The following is a 19,625-nucleotide window of genomic DNA, read 5'->3' as shown; positions in this document are numbered from 1 at the left end:
TGAGAAAGGTCGGAGTAGAAGAAGGACGGTGAGGGTTCGTAGGAGAGCGGTTGCCGGAGGAGATTTATCCTGGATTCAGTAAGTAGGGGTAACCGAAAGACATTGCGTAGTAGGGGTGGTATGTGATATGTTATTAGGGGAAGGTTGATGCTATCGCCTGGAAAAGCTGTCCGAGGAGTGGGTTGAAAAGTGAATGTGTTGTGTGGGTTTGTTTTTTTTTGCTGGCGTTGGAGTTTTTGGGTTTAAGGACGACCCGATGCAAGGCAAGGTGAGATGATGGGAGTAGGAAAGACGGATGAAGGAGGGTGGCGATGATTAGATTATAACAAACAGACAAACAGACAACAGGACAACACCGGATCGTATCGATAATGGAAACTTTGCTTGGATGGCTCGTGTGCTTTTGAATATGGATGAAGAGGGGTGCGGGAGGGGGTAGAAGAAATAAGAGGAGAGAAGGCTGTGGCGGACTGGAGGTTTGAGTTTGAGAATGTGGTGAGGGGGGGGGGAAGGATAAGCAGAGCAGGATCAGAGGAAGAGAGGCTTTGGGGGAATACAGGAAGCACACCGGTATGGGAGCACAGGCAGAGAAAGAGAGAGGGAGGGAAGAGAGCGAGCACTGCGGACTTGGGGTGTGTGTGGGAGCAAGAAAAGTGTGTGTACGTCTGTTGTCTGAGTGGTGGAAAATATGATGGATAGTGCAGGGGGGTGGTCAGGGGTGGAAAGAATAAAAAAGGGGTGGCGACATGCCTGCGAGGGAGAGGAAGTGGGTCGGATACTGTTCTGGGAATAGGTCTGCAAGCGCTGGTCGTACTCGGTACATTCATACAAAACAGCGAAAAGGAAAAAAAAGGAAAAAAAAGAAAAACAATAAAAAAAAAAGGCATCCAGGCTATCAATATCCCGCCACTGGCATGCCTCATAGAGGGACACAGAGAGAGAATCCAACACCAGGAACAAGGGTTGTCAATGTCAGTCCGAGGCCTGGTTGGCTCGTCGATTTTTGCTGCGCCCAAGGCAAGCCCCACCCTCCTTCTCTGGCCTCTCTAAATTCAATGCCACCCACCCTCGACGCAGAAAACAACGGTTGGGGAAAGAAGGGGTGTCTGTGTGTGGTGAACCTTTGGGGTGGTGGTGGTAGGATTTGGTGGGTGATGGGGTACCGGTGGGTTTTGGTAAGATTCTTATGTTTTAAGAGGGTCAGCAGGGGAATGTTGATCCCATCCAGCCAGTCAGAGCGCTGGCAACTGGAGACGGGTCTCGCCATCGTTGCTCTCTGCAGCCAGTTTGCCGTGCGCATTGTCGCATGCATCATTTTTTAATTTCGGTCTTCGCGCTTCCCAGTCCACTTGCTCTGTTCGGGTAGACGAGAATTGCGGAAAGCGGTTAGACCACGATTGTCCCCGGTCAGTCCTCGAAGGTGGGTGACCATTCATTCAGCCTCGACGGATTATGCACGAACCGATCGGGTATCAAGGTCTCTCCCTCTCACTGGCTGCCAATCAATCGACCTGGCTTGATCATTTGGCCTGGCCCAGCTTGACGTGTTCGTGTCCCCAGGAACAAAGGAAAAGCGTAAAGCTAACTCCAAAGGATTGCTGCTGCTGTAAGCACTGCTTCCCAACATCAAGATGCAGAAGAAGGGGGCTAAGGAAGGTCTGCGGATAGAGCTCCGAACAACATCAAGAACGTCACAAGGACCCTCTTCCTCATAGAGCTGTCCTATTTCTTTTAAACCCTGTCTGGTTTAGGCGTTCTGTCCATTTTAGACATGGGGCATCTTTTCCTGGTTTTTGGGGATATGCCACTCATTTCTCTGCGGCTGCTGCCGGATTTCCGATCAAAGTCACGAAACATCTAGAAGAATGCACCATCCGTCCCGGCTCACAGCAACGTGTCTGTCTGCCCTAAACCTAACTCTCATTCCAACCAAGAGCTAAAAAGGAAGGGATATATATTAAAAAGGAAATTACAAAAAAATCTCAGAAAATGACAGGAAAATAAGATTTATAGAAAAATTTAGCCAAAGAGATCCCTCTCATACGGCTGCGCTACACAATACCCCTCGCTTTTATCATCCGGCAAAGTTGATCTTTGCAATTCTTCTCCGCAGATGGCGTGAACGACTCCCACGCCTCATAAAGCGATATGATATCCTGGGTACAGTCGATGATGGCCTCCATATCGACTTTCGACTCAGCATACCACTCTATCAATTTTCCGATCCGAACCTGGGGTCCCTGACCGCTCGCGCCATAAACACCACCGCCGCCACCACCACCGCCACTATTTCCCCCGCTATTACCAGAGGTCGCCGCCGCGGCTGCGGTTGTAGCAACGGTAGCTGATGATGCTGCGGCGTGTATGCTTGCCTGTGGTAGCGATGTCTTCAGTACAACCGAAAGAAAGATCGCGGTCAACGCAATTATATGTGGAGGGTATAATAGTGGAAGGTCGGTAAGACAGGAGTCGTTGATAACCTGCCAGGAAGTGCTGTTCTCTTCACTTGTCAACGATAGAACAGGTGTAAGGTCCTGAAGGGTCCGGTATGGGTGATGAACTATCAGATACGAATTCATTTCAGATATGAGGTAAAACTCGCATTCAGCGAGCTTCGCTGTATCGGAGGGCATTACATCTGTTGGGCATGCGGGGAACAAGGTTTAGAAAGGGGGGACCACTGCCGATTAGAGGACTGGTAGGGTGAAGCTTACCGGGCCAGCAAGTTCGCGCCTCACTGACAACGATCCTGATGTGCTGGGGACACTCCTCCATCTTCAACGCGAGATACAAGCATGTTGCCATCACTAAGTAAGGGTTCGTATCACGTATAGGGACCTTTGCGTAAAATCGTCGAATATATAATTGGGCGGTTGCCAGTGCCTGTTGTCTCGTCTGCATGCGCCGACCAAGACGAACTATCTCTGTTTCGTACAAAGCATGGTCCATTTTTTTTTTCCAGTGAGCAAGCAAAAGAAGCAAGAACAAGCATTTTATTTTATTTTTCTTTCTTTCTTTTTGAATGGAAGAGGGAACGAACGAGAATTGAAGTATATGCTCAGATGCCTCAATTCAGGCAAAGGATATTGTTGAACCGTCTTCGGATCTTGAGCTTCGAGAGCGCTCCTGATCTCAGCCAGTCGCTGTCGAGACATTTGCCAATGCAGACGCTGCGATGAAGCCCAGTAGTTTGCCGCCATGACGTGCACGTAAGAATAACCAACGCAAGATGTGTGGGTTTTATTGTACGTACGCACTGCGACGGTGTTTTCTTCAGGACAATCGCTGTTGCTTTGCTTCGGTGTGCTGCTTGTTCCTACCGCGAGGAAATAATGACGGATCCAGTTTTAGTTTTAGTTTTTTTTTGTTTTCTCCTTCGATTCCTCCCTCGCTAAGTACGTAAGTGGTGGTTGAGTCGAGCCGAGTTGAGTTTCGAGAGCTGGGAAAGACGACTCAAAAGCGGCGAAGCTGTCGTGTAAACGCTCATCGGGCAGCTCAGGATTCCGGTTCTCCTTCACTCGCAAGGGCAGCGATCGAGATAGCAAGGCAAGGGCAGAAGTGTTGATTGCGAATCAGTTGAGGCTCAAGCAAGCAAGCGAGGGAGGCTGTGTAGATTCTTGGACGGCAGGCGGGCGGAAGGGGCGGAGGTGTGACAGAAAGATTATCTGGTCCCGATTCTCGAAGGTCCGGTGGGACGAGGGGTGATCGGAGAAATCACTGGCTCGCCGCTTTTGAGGTTGGATCTTGGAACGCTTTGCCTCCGGTTTTGGCTGGTCCGCGGATGGGCCAGATGAGAGCCATCGTGTCCATCTCTGCCGCAACGGGGCTTGGCAAGTCCCAATAAAACAACATTAAATTTTAATTTACCGCTTTTGCAAAGCCTGACAAGAACCAATAGAGTAGACTCGAATCACAGACAGCCCTGTGACCTCACTTCTGATCCACCCTCATCCCGGTTCATCCACCAATAAACACGTGGAGATCGGGACCCCCTTCAGATGGAAAAAAAAAAAAATCTTGAATTTCTCTCTTGTTTGTTTGCTTGGCTTTCCTAATCTCTTCGTAGAAGTTTCACGATAATTTAACGGTAACCGCAATAACTTACAGCCCCTCATTACTAGACCGGATAAGAAAGGAATAAAGGAGAGGAAGAAAAAAACGCTCCATACATGAACGAGCGAGAGAGCCAAAAGGCTCGCGATGAGCGCTTACTGAAGCTCTTCAAGAGCCTGGATACACGCAGCGAGGGTCATTTAGACCTAGAGGGATTGAGGCGGGGTCTCAAGAGGATCAACCATCGTGAGTTTAATCACCTAGTTCCCCTTGACCATTCCCTTAAGCACCTTTGAACGAGAGCCCCCACGGTATAAACGATCCATTTTCTGAATCATTGTCGACTTGTGACAGCTCTGAAGGACGCGGAACACCTATTACACGATATCCTGGAAGCCGTCGATACATCTAAGGACGGCCTCATTCAGTATTCAGAATTCAAGCACTTCTTTGAGAGTGCTGATCGGGAATTATGGCACATCTTCACTTCTGTCGACCTGGATAGGAATGGAAATATTGATAAAGCAGAACTACGAATCGCGCTTAGCCGTGCCGGCCTAGTGGTAGATACAAAACGGCTGCAGGAGTTCTTTGATTCGATGGACAGGAATAACGACGGTGTGATATGTTATGAGGAATGGAGGTATGATCGTGGGAATCGAACAAAACTATATGCTTTTCACGGTAATTGGTATATCCAGAGTGATACTGACGAGCTCAAGAGATTTCCTCATGTTCATGCCACATGAGGCCTCCTTAAAAACGATTTACTCCTACTACCTTTCCACCGTGAACGTTAACCCGGAAGGTGATGTGAGTCTTAGTGATGAGATAAATCACTTAGGACTAGGTAAATCCGGTTTCGATTCTTCCGATCTTACCCTCAATATCTCAGGTTACCCCATCACAGCCCCCGCATGTTTGGCCCGGTTTGTAGGCGCCTTCAGGAGGAATATACTGATGTCAATGATTGGGCAGGCTACTTTCTTGCAGGCGGTATTGCAGGCGCAATTTCGAGAACTGCCACGGCGCCATTTGATCGTATAAAGGTTTACTTGATTGCGCAGACTGGCAATTCAACAGCGAAGAAAGCGATCGAGGCTGTGACGCAAGGTGAAGCTGTCCAGGCTGCAAAAAAAGCTGCAGGACCAATCAAGGATTCTATCCGGGCTTTGTGGAGAGCGGGCGGAGTTAGGTCCTTCTTTGCGGGTGGGGCAGCACAACCCTAAAATTTGAGGGGATTTTCTAACGTGGACAGGCAACGGATTGAACGTTGTAAAGATCCTGCCCGAGTCTGCAATCAAGTTTGGTTCGTTTGAGGTAGGCTCGCACTTTGCATAATCAACTAGACGCTTCCCTAACACGAACAAGGCTGCGAAACGAGCACTCAGTAGACTCGAGGGAACCAATGATGCATCAAATATATCACCAATTTCTAGATTCTTGGCCGGCGGTATCGGTGGTGTTGTCTCTCAGTATGCCAGCATCATCTCGAAGCTGAAATATCAACTTTAACTAATGGTCCAGATTTTCCATATATCCCATTGACACTCTGAAATTCCGAATGCAATGTGAATTGGTTGAAAATGGATCTACCGGGAATAAGCTTATTCTTGAGACATTCCGAAAGACCTGGAGTAACGGCGGACCTCAAGCATTTTACAAGGGCCTTCCACTTGCTTTAATCGGGATATTCCCTTACTCGGCCATTGATCTGGGCACATTCGAGTATATGAAGAGGTCATACACGGCACGAAAAGCCAAAAAGTTAAAATGCGACGAGAAAGACGTGGAGGTGCCGAATTGGGTGGTTCTAGGAATCGGTGCTACCAGTGGTAGCGTGGGGGCTACTATGGTATATCCCATTAATGTGTTAAGGACGAGACTGCAAGCGCAGGGGACAGCGCAACACCCACAGACGTACACCGGTATGTGGGACGTTGCGGTAAAGACATATAGCGCGGAGGGCTTCCGGGGGATGTTCAGGGGTCTCACTCCGAATTTGCTGAAAGTCGTACCTGCAGTTTCAATTGTAAGATTTTCATTTTCCCTATCCACCGCAATTTCGATACTGCCATTTCGTTACTAACACGTTCTCAGTCGTACCTTGTTTACGAAAACTCGAAAAAGACCATGGGTTTGGGATAGGGATCTGCGATACGGTACATAGATGTTTGTGATCTCCTTCGATATCAGTCGCAGCGCACACATTATAGAGGCGTCACAGCCGGATGTTTTTTTTCCCCCCTATTTCACAATTCGTTTTTTTCCATTTTCCTCAATTGGCCTAGGGTTTTCAAGATAAACGGTGTTTTTATTTTTATTTCAATGCATATAATTTCTTTTCTTCATTGTTTGCACGGCCAACTCCATTGAATTTTGCTACTGCTCAAGGGCCATTTTTGTTTTAGTGGTTGTCTCTTCTATTGAAAATTCAAGGCAAATCGAGCCCGCTTCCACTGTTCTGATACCAGTAGATCTGGTCCCGCCGCCATGCCTAATACCAGCCCCGTCACTACCCTGCCCTTCGGCGGGAACCCAGACTTCAGCGTACTTTTCGGATGTCAGCAAGAGGAGAGAGAAGAAAAAAAGAAAAAGTACGACAAAAAAAAGTTTGCCACCGATGGTGGGGGGGAGGGCGGAGGGGGGGTCCCACATTTATCGGCGCTCCCGGCTCCTTCATCTCTACCGCCACAGTGTACGTGCAGTCTTCAGGTAACCTACCCAGGTCTGGAGCAGCGATGGAAAGCTTCATCAGACAGGCCCTAAACTGTGCCTCCAACCCCGCAATCGTAATTTCGTCCAATCTCTTCCTTTCCCCTCCTGATTCCCCTCCTCTCCCTCCAACCTCTGCCAACTGCTGCAGGAGCAAATCATTATACCCACCCTCAAACGGAACATTCGGGAACACGCTAAGGTCGAAAACGTATCTCTCCAATGGAACGTTTCTCGGGGAAATTAGAATTAGGCTGACTTTTGATACATTGCCCTAATTCCCCCTCCACCAATAAGCCCACTTGCTGGGAACCCGAGTAAATTCAAATCCAACCTTACCTTCGCAATCTCTCCAGCAACAGCCCCAACCGCATCCGCAATCCACTTACAAACGCGCTCGTGGCGGGACTGGTACACGGGGAAGCTGTACTTGCGCGCTTTGATGTAGAGTTCGGGTGGGTAGATGTTGCGGTAGTAGAGGATCGTGTGGATGCAGACTGTTAGGAAGTCTGTCAGGGTCGAGAGGAGATCTGGATATGAAGAGATTACAGATCTGCCCTCAGTTAGCTTTGGGAGGGGCTCCATGGTGTGTATGTTTTGTGCGGGATATGGTGGTGGATGCGGGAGGGAGGAGCGGAGAGCGACTTTGGCTTTCGCTCTGGGATTTGTCACAGGGCAGGAAGACGCGACGTGACGTGCTTCTGGGCGTGTTGCGTGGGTGGGCGGTTAGTTGGTTTACCAAGTGGGTGGGTTTTGTTTTTGCATGCGCGGTATGATACTATACTACTCGTGCGTCTCAGCCAAGATTTGGCACCCCATTTGTCCTAGTAGGTCGCGCAAGTTCTTTTCCACAAAAGAGGTATGGTTTCTCAATAGTGTGCAACTGGTATAAGGATCTAACTATTAGAAGAATGATACTGTGACATGTAGTGCAAGCTGCCCCGACAAATTATGCATTAAATCTATTATCTCCTCCCCATGCCTGAAGCTGCAAGAGATTAAGGTGAAAATTCATACAAAAGCAATCAACTAACTCCTGAGGCATGCAATTCCACTCATATCTAAGTGTATTTACCACCTCTTGTTTTGTCCTTTCACTAGTACTAGTAAAGCCATATTCTATCATCTTATCTTTTAGATAGTTTCAACAAGGTTTGATCTCATTTAAGTCAGGTGAGTTCGGAGGCCACTGGGGAATTCAATGTATACCTCCAGTGATAGCTTCCTCTTGATCTATCCTTGCTGCTACAATGTGATTACCTGCATTACCCTCCACTACACAACAGTACCGGCCAGTTGTGATTTGAATATATTGAACAAATGAATAAAGATACTCATGAAGAATTTGCTTCCGATATAAAAACCAATCCAACTCTCCACCGCTATGGCTACCTTGTATCTCTTCAACAAATTCCCAATATGGGCATCGAAGCATACATCATGGCTGATCTAGAGCTTGGTTGGCATTATAAAGTGGGATGTTACCATTCAATGCCTCCAGGTACCTGAGATCTTTAGTGCCTGGAATTGTTGCATTAAGTCTATATTGTGCAATCTGACCTGCTTTCTCTTGATTTTCCCTTCTAAGCTCTTGATTATTCGTATAACGCTCTTCAGGTATTTCCTTGATCCATACTTATAGCAGACCTTTAAACCCTAGTTTAATACTGCATGAAACTATAATACTTAACTCTGATTTTGTCTTCTCTGGTACTGCACAAGCAGAGGGATTTTCACCTTTCTGTCTTGTGATATTCCGAAGTCTTCATGGAGCTCCCACCTCAAAAATCATTACATCACAGAAGACAATAGACTCAATTGGTTGAGCAAGACCCCACTCAATCAATTCCAATCAGACTAACTTGCCAGCAAGATCTAGGGGTAGCTTTAAGCAGTGTTTGTAGAGAAACAAATTATGATGCCGATTCATCATAGAGTAGACTGTTACTTACGAGATAACAACTCTGACCTCTTGTACAATTTCCAGAAAGGTCAATAGTCGATGTTTTATGTCTTGGGTAGCAAGAGCACCCATTCGATTGGATTCCAGTGTACCAGCTGGGCATTTTTCTGGTACTGCAGGTGCCAAACAGGTCCGATTGTCCAGTTCTGCTGTCGCTAACAAGTCTTGTATTGTGTAGTCTGGGTTTGGACAATGTTCCTAGTTTGATATTAGTTATATGTAATAGCAGTTGTGTTCACAAACATCAGAACCTTATGAGTGATAGGGATGATATTTTCATACCTCAATAGGTGTAAAGATCTGCCGCACAGTTTCTCTATTTATTTGAAGCACCATTATGGTACATATAGAAGGATAGTGCAAACACAATCTAGTACTAAAAGACAGAATCAATAACCTCACCATAAATGCCATTGACCTGATTACAGATGCCAGCACATTAAAGGCCATGGCTCCCATGATCCCGGAGAGGTAGGAGGAACAAGGCAGAACGTGACAGGATCTAATTCAGAGTATTCATGTGCTTTTTGATAGACGTAATGGTGCCCCTTTAAGCTTTCCTTGCTCCCAGGACCTATGGGACACAGCTAACCGTTGGAGAGCGTGGGGGCACACCTGGGTAGAGACAATAATGTCACGATTGGTTTAATTTTATTTACATTTGGAGGGTATTCAATTATATTATAATGTTTGTTTTATTGCCACTTTTCATACTACTTCTAGTTTCTAATTTCATTTTACCTTCAATTTTTCTATTACAAGTCTACATCTTCTCATTACTTATTTCCTGATTAGGGACTTCTTGGATCCTCCCCATCCAGTGTCTTCCTAACTCTCCTTATTCATTCCCTTACCGCCTTGCCTTCTGAGCCTTCTTGCATCGATACCACATGGGCTTCTTTTTTGCCAACCATGTATTATAGCAGCAGGCGAAGAAATTGCTCCACTGTTTCCATATCAATAGGGTTCTTTTTGCTATACCCTTTGTCTAGGGGGGATAGACTCTGAAATAATTTTTCTTTCATAGAATCACAACTACATATTTGGCGGGTAATACCTGATATTTGTAAGTGGCAGGGAGGCGGGGGGTGCAGGATACATGAATCAGGAATTGGGATACTAGTTGTCCACCTGGTATATAGGACCATGAGAGACATCAGAGAACAATATGACAGTATTAGGGCACGTGCATTAGTCAAATAAAATCAAATATTTGTGTCTTTAACACTTGCAGCCCCACTCACGTCAGATTTGACACGTTCTCCTGCGCTATATGCTTCTCTTGCATGTCTAGCAGGAGGTACTGGAGTGAGCGATTAGTCGCGAAAACTGCAAAATGGTAATGCTAACAAAATTAGTCTAGTAGTATTTACCGCCATTTGATTAAAATTCTGCAATACATGGCTAACTGCTATACCTGATATTGCATGACCTGATACTCTCTTTGGTTTAATAATCTTGGACAGGTATCAGTACATGAGTCATAAGGGAGGGGGGTTGTAAAGAAGGTTCGAGCAATATGCAGAGCAGGGATTCATTACTGAAACTCCCCGTTCCAATATATACTCCTGGTACGGTGTTAGGCGGAGACAACCTGATAGACTTCAGAGTTGTCTAGGCCGATCGAGATTCGTTTTTATAGACGGAGATTGTCTAGGAAGGCTCGGACTTCACTCGTTTCGTTTATGACTACTAAGAGCGAAGTAAAGTAGGGTAAAGTAAAGTAAAATCGTAAGAACAATATTATATTGTTAAGGTCTCTTCTCCGTTGCTTGATGATGTCTAAAGCTTGGGAGGCACTTCGATATTTATATTCCGCGTCTGAGTGTTCGCGGACTACATCTAACTAATATACAACCATGTACCTTTTTCCAATATAACTCGCAACGTCGGGTTTTCTTCCAAGGTGCGAACACCTGGAGACCCTGAAAATCATCACACCCTCTTTGATAATTATAATATGACATTTTGGAAGTCATGCTGTTTCCAATAGTAATTATCCGATGGTGAGAGTCTTTTTAGACAAATGGCCCAATTCTCAAGTCGAACTGTATTGGCTCCAATCGTCTCCCTTGTCGACGAAATGATCAGTTTCGTCTGCGGGTTGCATCTGTGAAGATAGTTGTTATTACCGACTTTCTAGGTCATCTAACTTCAACTCTTCATAACTCCATACCCAACCGATAGGTCTTTTCCGGAGGACTTCCTACTTGCCTGCAGGAAGCCTTTTCATAGGATTGGTAGATAATCCCTTGGTCGGTAACCCTTGGTTGCCGTGGGTAATAGGATTCTGGTTACTGTTACCGGTTTGGGAGTCACCCCTTCGGTTGCAGTATGTACCGGAACCTAGTTGTAACACTCCTCGAACTTCATTGGGTTCGATGGTAGTATTCTCAGGAGTTGCAGACTCTTCTGGTTATCGTAGGGTAGATGTGAATGTATTGGTCTTTCATTAAGATCCTTTACTATTCATCATCATCTTTTTGCGCAAAAATGTCCCGTTACTTACGGCCTATGCCGAAGATATCTCGTTCTTGAAGCCTAGTAACTTTCTGGGTAGTTGACGGATTCACTCCGTTATACTTCCCAGACCTAGCCGAAGGTCCCCCCTTATATATCCTGCGAACAGGATCCGGTCGGACGGACGGCGGCGACGTATACCGTGTTATTTTAACACCTTCGATTCTGTGGTATAATACTCACAGGACGCAACTTAGATCGATATGTATGATGACGCGCGGGCCCCGTCAGGGGGCCGGAGGGGGGTGTTGGAGACCTGAGATTTCGATTTCGGGAGAGTTTACCCTACCTAGGGTGGTTCCTAGGTATCGGATCTCGGTATTCCTAACATACGGGTTTATACCTTCTATAATATTATTCTGGTATTGCAAATGGTTTAGCGAGTAGCGCAAGATATCTGACATCTACCAGCCTGCAGGTGATCTGCCCTGACCATTCAAGAGGGTAGTCATGTGAGGTATGTACCATAAAAAGTACGGTTCTTATACAAGATGTATTGCTATCATCAGCCATTATGTGTAGAGTACATCGAGGCCAGTCCAAAGAGCCCAGTCTCAACACGATCGGCGACATTGGTTTTGTCACATTCCAACAACCTCCCCATAACCCCCATCGCCTGTACAGCTGCTCTCGTCACTGACCACCTCCTCAAGCACCCTCGCCGCCCTGCCTTCTGGCAGACCCCTGGGAGACTCTAACATGAGAGAACCAGGTCAACCTCCAAGAGAGCAGCCAACCTGTCTCCACCCCCGTCATGCTAGGTGGTGTGTGCGGTGGTCTCCAGCAGATGTGAGAATGAGCATGTACTCTATATGATCCTGGATGACAGTGGGAATCGGAATCAGAACTCTTTCCTCGCCCGAATGCTGGCATTTGTATATCTCCAATTGGCCATACTGAGGCCCAATACCTAAACACTGCTGTCTTGGTTAATTGTAAAAGGTTGATATAAGGAGGTAGCGCTGGAGGAGGGACACCTGACAAGCAGCAACTCAGTAAGGTGATGTCTCCCACTAGCATACCTCTAAAATCAGAATTGCGGACCATTGTCCTATGCATACACCTCTCCTGCCTTTGTAAGGCCAAGGATGTGAGCTCTACGAATACTAACCTGCTCATTTAGCACTTGTATGTATGAGTAGCATTTTTACTTGGATAGCATTTGGGTGGTTTCACAGGGATGGGTGGTTTCCCAAGGAAGTATGTTGATTCATTATGTACAGGTTTTGCAACAAAACTGACAGTGCATTAGTTTTGTCTGCCCGGCACCATATGAGTGAAAGGAAAGAGGAAAAGAATAATTGCACCAATCTAGCCAGCAACCTCATAGAGGAAGCATCCGGGGAATGCCTTCTTAACCCGCTCCTCGAGCCACCAGTATGGAGTCCCATAGGTTATGTCCATCTCGTTAGTCGAACCAGCTCCAGCTGTGAGCAAAGCGACAATGCGGCCAGACCTGTCGAGAATGATGGAGCCTGAATCTCCAGGGGCTGAGAAGGGGCCGAGCTGCTGATTGTAGGGAAGGATTGCGGTCTGGACGGACGTGCCCATGATGTCATAATGGCTGTAGACGCGAGTGAACGAGTCCAGTCCATTGGCACAGCCGATAGTAGTACCTGTAGCCAGACCATTCTTCACAACCATCAGTATCCTTTGGCCGTACATGTCAAGGTGCTGTGGCTGGCGAATCTCGTGGTCCTTGACAACTCCAAAGGCCTGTAGGAGCCCGTCGTCAGGGTACTCGTAGTCTGCCTGGTCCTCAGGATGCGGGAACATGAACTGGCCGAAGTCGGACAGCGAGAGATTCCCACCTGGGGGATCATACTAGTCAGGCAAAAAAGAAATGGAAACGGAAACAGCGGCGCCGAGGGGGGGTGGGGAAGAAACGTACCGATGAAGACCTTGTTTCCTGGAAAGGTGGCCCAGTCTATCTTCTCCTTGTAGAGCTGGACAAATGCCCAGTCGCAGGTAAACCTGTGGGATCCGTTGGAGATCACGATTGGCTCTGCGTGGAGGACGCAGCCGATGACGCGCTGGTCTGGGTTCGTCCGGAGCTTGGTAACCTCATGATAGAGCTCGTTCAAGTAGCCGATCATCTTGGTTGCCTTTTCCACGTCGTGCTGGGTCTGCCGGCGCTTCCAGGTGATGGCAGACTTCTCGCCGTCGACGGGATCACCCAGTCTCTCGATGACCCTCTTCCATATGGAGATGGAGCAAGTGAGGCTACCGATGGCATCTATCATGGTGTTTGTCGCATTCTGATAGCCCATGCTGCCCAGCGCGACGATCTCCTCTCTGGGCTGGCTGGTATTCTCGTGTGACATGCTAGTGTTGGCAAACTCAGGAGGCGGGCAAGCGATGTGGGCAGTGGTGAGAAGGGCGACACGGTCATCGTCACGGCCGAGGCGGAAGTAGAGCGCACCAGTGCCCTCGTAGTGGGGCGTCCTGAGCGGGGCGACGGAGAGGCCAAGTGTGGGCGTGAAGGCCTTGCGGAACTCAGGGATGGGGTCGAGGAGGGGGTTGAAGGAGAGGAGCTTAGGGCCGCCCACAGAGCGCGTCACCTCCGACTCACGGAAGGCCACCTCAATATTGGGGAAGCCTGCTTGACGGAGGATATCCTTGACGGCGTCGGCAGCAGTTACTGCAGCCTCAAATGCGAGCATCTCATGCTTCACACCGATCCACATCAGGAGCGGGCAAAATGCCGTCTTCTCTCCCGCGTCGGCGAAGGCGACAGGATCGATTGAGGTCCACTTGACACTGAGAGCATCAAGGGCCTGGTAGATGTCGGTACCGATCTTGAGCCAGTCTTGAGCGATGGGGTGACCATATACAGGGCGTGGTTCGCGGATGTAGCGGTATGCTTCGGGACCCTTACGCTCCGGCCAAGCAGGACCGGACTTGTAAATGCAGGGAGCCCCGCTGGGTGTGCCAAAGAAATCTTTGTATGCGGCGGGGTAGCTGTTGATAAGACGGGACGAGTTAGTGATAAGGCCGCCCCCGTTGAGCCTATTTGGCTTGTTGAACATGGAGGCAGCAGGTGGGACAGGAGTCGGGTCTTGTGTGATGGGCGATGGGATGTCGAGCTGCGTGGAGAGTCTTAGGCACCTCTCGAAGAACTCATCATCGTGGTTGAAGGGGTTAAGAGTCTGAGTCACTGGTGGGGAGGAACAGTCAGTAACGAGAACGGATCAAAAAACAAAAAAAACCAAGAAGAAAACAGAAAAAAGGGACTTGCTTGGTAATGAGCAGAGATCAAAAAAAAAGAAGAAAAAAAAAGAGAAAAAAAACGAAAAAAGGGGCTTGGTAATGAGGATAGATTAAAAAGAAAAAAAAAAAAAAGTAGAAAAAAAAGAGAAGAAAAAAGAAAAAAGGGGCTTGGTAATGGGGATAGATCAAAAAATAAAAATAAAAAAGAGAAAAAACGCAAAGGAAAGGAAAGGGAAAAGGGCTTGCTGGGGATTATTTCTGAAAAGAAAGGAGAGAGTAGAGACGGCATCGCTAGTAGATAACGAGCGAACTGGGAAAGAAGGAAAGAAAGAAGAAGGTCAAGGTATGTATAACGAGATGGTCCAAGTACGTACTTGCAAATAGAGAGTAATTCTTCCAGGCAGAGTTGCCGCAGGTTTGTGCTGTGGAGAGGAAGGGGTGGGAGGGCAGGTGCCTTTTGTACTATATGAGTACCATATGGTAAAAACTTTTGCGATTGGCAATCTCGGTAATTTGTGCCAAGTGGCCAAATATGCTACTGAGGTACCTGCTTTCCCCCTTGAGTCTGTGATTAGCGGTGACAAATAAGACATGTATTTTCTTTTTTATTTACAGATAGACTTAATACATGTTTGAAGAATATGATAAATTAAATAAATAAAATAAATTAAACAAATTCGATAGTATTATCATTATTATTATCTACAGGAATGTCAGCCATTGCATTCACTTCTTCAGAATCAATTCTCCAATCACTAATTTCCAACCAAGCAAAGCCCTTTATATCTAGTGGAGAATCACAACTCCCATCCACTGTGAGGGAAAGCCCAACCTTCCTGAATACTCGACCAATTAAATCACGTTTTTCAATGTAAAATCCGCAGTAGGTTGTTAGGAATTCTGGGATCCGTTACCAAGGAACCACTCTAAGTAGGGTAATCACACTCGGAATCAGAATCTCTTGTCTCCACCATGCCCCTCCGGCCCCCCTACGGGACCTGCATGTCCATAGCTCAATTGGAATATCATGTGACTCTTTACTGACGGTCACATGTTCAACCCCTAGTGTCGTTATAGGTATTTCTCATGTTGAGTGATTTTCTACCAATACCACTTGCAACTGTGAGGCTCTCTGCACAACAACCAAGGACCTCCAACAGAAGGATTATATTTCTATCCTGTAGAAGTGCTTCTCCCGTATATGAGGGAAGTTACTGGATGAGAGTCTATTTGTTAGCTCAGAAGATATTGAGCTTTGAAGTCAGCGACCTAAGAAGGTTGCATACATAACTTCACAGAACCACCCAAAGCAATCCAGTATTGCTGACAGAGGGATTATCTATTAGTCTAGTAGAACAGCTTCCTGCAAACTAGTAGGAAGTCATTCGGAGGATATCTGTCTGTTGGATATGGAGTTATGGAGGTTTGAAGTCAGGCAATCTGAGAAGGTTGCAATTACTACTATCACCACAGATATAATCCCCAGATGAAACTGATCTTTTCATCAATGACAGAGAAAATTAGGGCCAACAGAGTTTGACTTGAGGACTGGACTACAGGTCTAAAGACTCTGATGATCAGGTAATTACTATTGGGAATAGTACAATGTTGAGTTGGCAAATATTATAATTACCAAACAGGATATGGTGGTTTTCACAGTCTTAGATGTTCATACCTTGGAGCAATACCCGACACTGTAAGATATATCGATAGAGGTACGAAGTTTGTATGATGGTTAGATGTAGTCAGTAAATACTCAGATACGAAATATAAATATTGAAGTGTCTCGCAAGCTTTGAGACATCATCAAGCAATGAAGAAGAGACCTTAACAATATCATGTTATCTTAACAATTGAATTCTACTTTATCTACTATACTTCGCTCTTAGTAGTCATAAACGAAACCAGTGAAGTCTAAGCCTTCCTAGCTAATCTCTATCTACAGAAAGACATCTCGGTTGGCATAGATAACTGTGGAGTCTATCAAGTTATCTCTGCCTAACATAGATATCCCTGACACAGAAGGTGGTAAGAATACGGCATAGGCTAATACTTCATCGGTAAAAGGCCTCAGAGCATTCTACCTTGAAGATTGTAATATTGGTAACCTCACATATGGTTTCCTCAAATGGCTTGTTGATCAAGATATCGAGGAGTTGTAGTAGGCTAGTCCAGCCACCAGGAATAAGAGATGGGGTGATATTATGCTGACACAACTTCTCCAGCACTGTTGGGGTTTCGTGGGATCCTATTAAGTCGATAGTGAAAAAGGTAGGCCATCAACCAAGTATCGGAATCAAGTAGATATCAATATAATGCAAGAAGAGCTGATCATGCAGATAGGCCTTTAGATTGAATTCTACCTCGACTCCAGCATGATGCTTCTCCTGCTCCTGCCCTAGCCTCTTACTTTTATCATGAAAAATAAACATGAGTTGTACACGGGGTTCTCCATCTGTAAAAATGCAGAGACCTAATGAAGCCTGATGCTTGTCCCATCCATTTTGTGACAGCTTGGCCCAAATAGCTTCTTCTCCCATATGATCGTAAGTATTACCTTCCAAATACTTAAATGGAATCAGAGTTTCATTGAGATTGCAGATGTTGGACTCCAAAAACTGACTAATAGGTGGTATAAGTACCCAATCAGGAAATAACGTGAGATGAGGTTGGGAGATTCTGCAGTTCAAAAAGAAGTCAATTATGGACTAAGGTTTGATACTGGAAAGAAATCTTTAGGGCTTTTTTTGTGATACTACAGAGACCAATATGATGTTATCTTTGAAAGCCAATAAACTACCTATTATTGAATTGAAATATATCTGGATTGCTATCAGGATACAGTTCAAGGAACTAAAATCCTGCTTGAATCTGAAACGGTCTCCTCCTCACAATCCGCCCCTGTACTTGCCACTTAAGAAAGTTACTATATAACCTCTCTTCCAACTCCGGCCACTTGCATTGGCTATAGTTCCCAATTTCTGGGTTAGAATCTCTCCCTTTGGTATTGATCCCCAGCTTTTCCATTCCTTTCTGGCTTCTAACCCTGTGGCTAATTGATCGTTATGTAATTTAGAATTGCTTGGCTGCTTCTTGCTGGGTAGGCTTTTAGAGATGACTGGACTTCTGGAGAGGAATTCAGTGATACTTCAGAAAGGTAAGAACCTGAATTTTCTGACATTGGCTGTACACTCATTCTACTTAAATAATGGGATTGCGATATTGCTGGTTCAATACCTATTGGCTAATTGTCTTTGCTTTGGGTTCTCGCCACATAATAGTAATTCGTCTGGAAGGTATTTTGAAGAAGGTATTAAATCACATATTGGAGTCGAGGTATGATTAGAATTCTTGCCATAAGTCTTGATATTATCTATTTTGTATTTCAAGTATTTTCCCTAATCTTATATCGATATCTCAATACTTACACTTTATGATTCATGTAGTTTCGCTCTTCCATGTCATAAAAACCTTTGAATTAATTACAATTTCCGGAGTTCTCAAACCTCTAAATCTTATGACATTACTTTTTATATATGAGCCATGAAGATTCTGCTAAGACTCATTATTCTCCCTTGTTTTGGAATCTTGGTAGTCTATTATTTATCTAATTTTATTCTCATATACAGGTTCACTTTTATATTACACAAAGCAGGAATCTAATTTCCAAATCACAGATTATCACTTGGCTGTATGAGTCATAGCTCACTGAGCCCTGCCCTGTTCATATACTATTCTTTGAAGATATCTGTAACAATCCCTTTTTGGATAGCTAGTTCTTGGTGACAGGGAACAATACTTCTCTTTCCGTCTTCTTCTTTTTCTTTGTCTTACCATAGCACTAGGCATCTGCCTACGTTACCGATAGTACAAGATCTTTGTCTTCTATCGGAAACACCTATCATAAGCTTTCTCTAACTCTTCTCTATGAAGAACTTTCTCTGTATAACAATAATAAATGTCATGATAATAAAGAGCGTAAAGGTATTTTATATTCGTTAAAGTTATAAGTAGGAAAAGTACTTAGAACAAAGCTTGAAGAACCTATCCTCCTTGGCCGTACCGGCCTCCTTATATAGTGTTCTTCCCGCCCTAAGTCATATGATCCAAAGTGGTTACATGTGTGAAACCAAATCTAATAAACTAGTTATATGACCAAAGTGGCCACATGCTCAAATCCCATGACCTCATAGCAAGGTCATGTACAAAAACTAATAAACCAATCCTAACATAATAAACAAGTCATATGACCCAAAGTAGTCACACATGCGAAACAAATTACCTCATAACGAGGTTATGTGCGAAACATAAATCTTATGTGAAAGGCATACCCACAAGGAATACTCGCAAAGCATACTTGCCAGATGCACGTCCCATGACTCATATTTGAGCCATGTATGAAACATAACTAATCATAACATAATAAGTAATATGGCCCAAATAAGTCATATGCATAAAGCAATAACATACCTATGACTCATAATCATAAGTCATGTGAAAACCTTTTCCTTGCCAAGTCACATTCGTGACAATATATTTTTTCTCTGCGATGGCCAATTGCAAAGGTTTTTACGGTACTTGTAATGATCGCCAAGGCCAATACCCCACCCACTCCTGGGTACATCCTGTCATCAGGACTGCTACAGTTGATGATGATATGTATTACATGACAGTGATAAGAGAGAGAAAATGTGGAAATTGCACAAAGTATATTCCTTAGTTCCCTGCCAAGGAAGGAAAATCCACTACTACTTATAGAAACCGAATACGCTATAAACTTGACTTCTGATATACATACACTACTACAGTATTCTTCGTTACCATGATTTCTCTCTTACTGTAGAACTTACCCAATACAGTAAGTGCAGTAGTGTGTTTCTTATTAAAAATCAGACAAATCTAAAAGAGAATAGTGTATAAAGAAATCAAGAATGAGAGGACACATATTCCAACAAAAAATATCTACGCGAAGGGTTATGTTCACTCTTTTCTCTCATCAGACAACACTATACCATCTCCCAAAATTGGTCATTAATAAGGAAACATTTTTAAACCATGAATTGTACGAGTATGGTCTCCCCATGAAATACTTAGTTTCCTGTTCTAACCTTTTACATTTGCAATCAATGCCCCCAAGCCCAAATCTTCCTTATAAGAGCAGTGC

General features: G+C 45.2%; 4 protein-coding genes; 1 reads left to right on the top strand and 3 right to left on the bottom strand.

Moving 5' to 3' along the window:
• GSTUM_00010769001 (uncharacterized protein) lies at positions 1 to 3,530 on the bottom strand. XM_002841507.2 has 5 exons: positions 3,041 to 3,530; positions 2,715 to 2,924; positions 2,306 to 2,638; positions 2,232 to 2,247; positions 1 to 665 (listed from the first exon to the last, which is right to left on the bottom strand). The coding sequence occupies exons 1-5, from the start codon at positions 3,198 to 3,200 to the stop codon at positions 134 to 136; spliced, it is 1,251 nt and encodes a 416-aa protein (XP_002841553.1). The 5' UTR covers positions 3,201 to 3,530; the 3' UTR covers positions 1 to 133.
• Positions 3,531 to 4,056: 526 nt separating this feature from the next.
• On the top strand, positions 4,057 to 6,391 carry GSTUM_00010768001 (uncharacterized protein). XM_002841506.2 has 8 exons: positions 4,057 to 4,299; positions 4,408 to 4,696; positions 4,776 to 4,903; positions 5,032 to 5,262; positions 5,312 to 5,373; positions 5,425 to 5,528; positions 5,581 to 6,085; positions 6,154 to 6,391. The coding sequence occupies exons 1-8, from the start codon at positions 4,170 to 4,172 to the stop codon at positions 6,199 to 6,201; spliced, it is 1,497 nt and encodes a 498-aa protein (XP_002841552.1). The 5' UTR covers positions 4,057 to 4,169; the 3' UTR covers positions 6,202 to 6,391.
• GSTUM_00010767001 (uncharacterized protein) lies at positions 6,392 to 7,353 on the bottom strand (the record flags this gene model as incomplete). XM_002841505.2 has 3 exons in its annotated part: positions 6,392 to 6,606; positions 6,710 to 7,042; positions 7,108 to 7,353. The coding sequence occupies 3 exons, from the start codon at positions 7,351 to 7,353 to the stop codon at positions 6,436 to 6,438; spliced, it is 750 nt and encodes a 249-aa protein (XP_002841551.1). The 3' UTR covers positions 6,392 to 6,435.
• Positions 7,354 to 12,439: 5,086 nt separating this feature from the next.
• On the bottom strand, positions 12,440 to 14,413 carry GSTUM_00010766001 (uncharacterized protein). XM_002841504.2 has 2 exons: positions 13,143 to 14,413; positions 12,440 to 13,062 (listed from the first exon to the last, which is right to left on the bottom strand). Exons 1-2 carry the CDS (start codon positions 14,278 to 14,280, stop codon positions 12,563 to 12,565), a joined length of 1,638 nt encoding a protein of 545 aa, XP_002841550.1. The 5' UTR covers positions 14,281 to 14,413; the 3' UTR covers positions 12,440 to 12,562.
• Positions 14,414 to 19,625: the final 5,212 nt, after the last annotated feature.

Source organism: Tuber melanosporum, assembly GCF_000151645.1.
Source record: "Tuber melanosporum whole genome shotgun sequence assembly, scaffold_74, strain Mel28".
Lineage (NCBI taxonomy): Eukaryota > Fungi > Ascomycota > Pezizomycetes > Pezizales > Tuberaceae > Tuber > Tuber melanosporum.
Note: the sequence above shows the minus strand (reverse complement) of the source record. Positions and strands in the feature narration are given on the sequence as shown.

Coding starts and splice junctions, on each gene's coding strand:
- GSTUM_00010769001 (XM_002841507.2), bottom strand. CDS start 3,200: ATGGCGGCAAACTACTGGGCTTCATCGCAGCGTCTGCATTGGCAAATG. Junction 2,925..3,040: donor GAGCATATACTTCAATTCTC/GTTCGTTCCCTC, acceptor TGTACGAAACAG/AGATAGTTCGTCTTGGTCGG. Junction 2,639..2,714: donor GGCGCGAACTTGCTGGCCCG/GTAAGCTTCACC, acceptor CATGCCCAACAG/ATGTAATGCCCTCCGATACA.
- GSTUM_00010768001 (XM_002841506.2), top strand. CDS start 4,170: ATGAACGAGCGAGAGAGCCAAAAGGCTCGCGATGAGCGCTTACTGAAG. Junction 4,904..5,031: donor GATAAATCACTTAGGACTAG/GTAAATCCGGTT, acceptor ATGATTGGGCAG/GCTACTTTCTTGCAGGCGGT. Junction 5,374..5,424: donor TCAAGTTTGGTTCGTTTGAG/GTAGGCTCGCAC, acceptor AACACGAACAAG/GCTGCGAAACGAGCACTCAG.
- GSTUM_00010766001 (XM_002841504.2), bottom strand. CDS start 14,280: ATGTTCAACAAGCCAAATAGGCTCAACGGGGGCGGCCTTATCACTAAC. Junction 13,063..13,142: donor AGGAAACAAGGTCTTCATCG/GTACGTTTCTTC, acceptor ATGATCCCCCAG/GTGGGAATCTCTCGCTGTCC.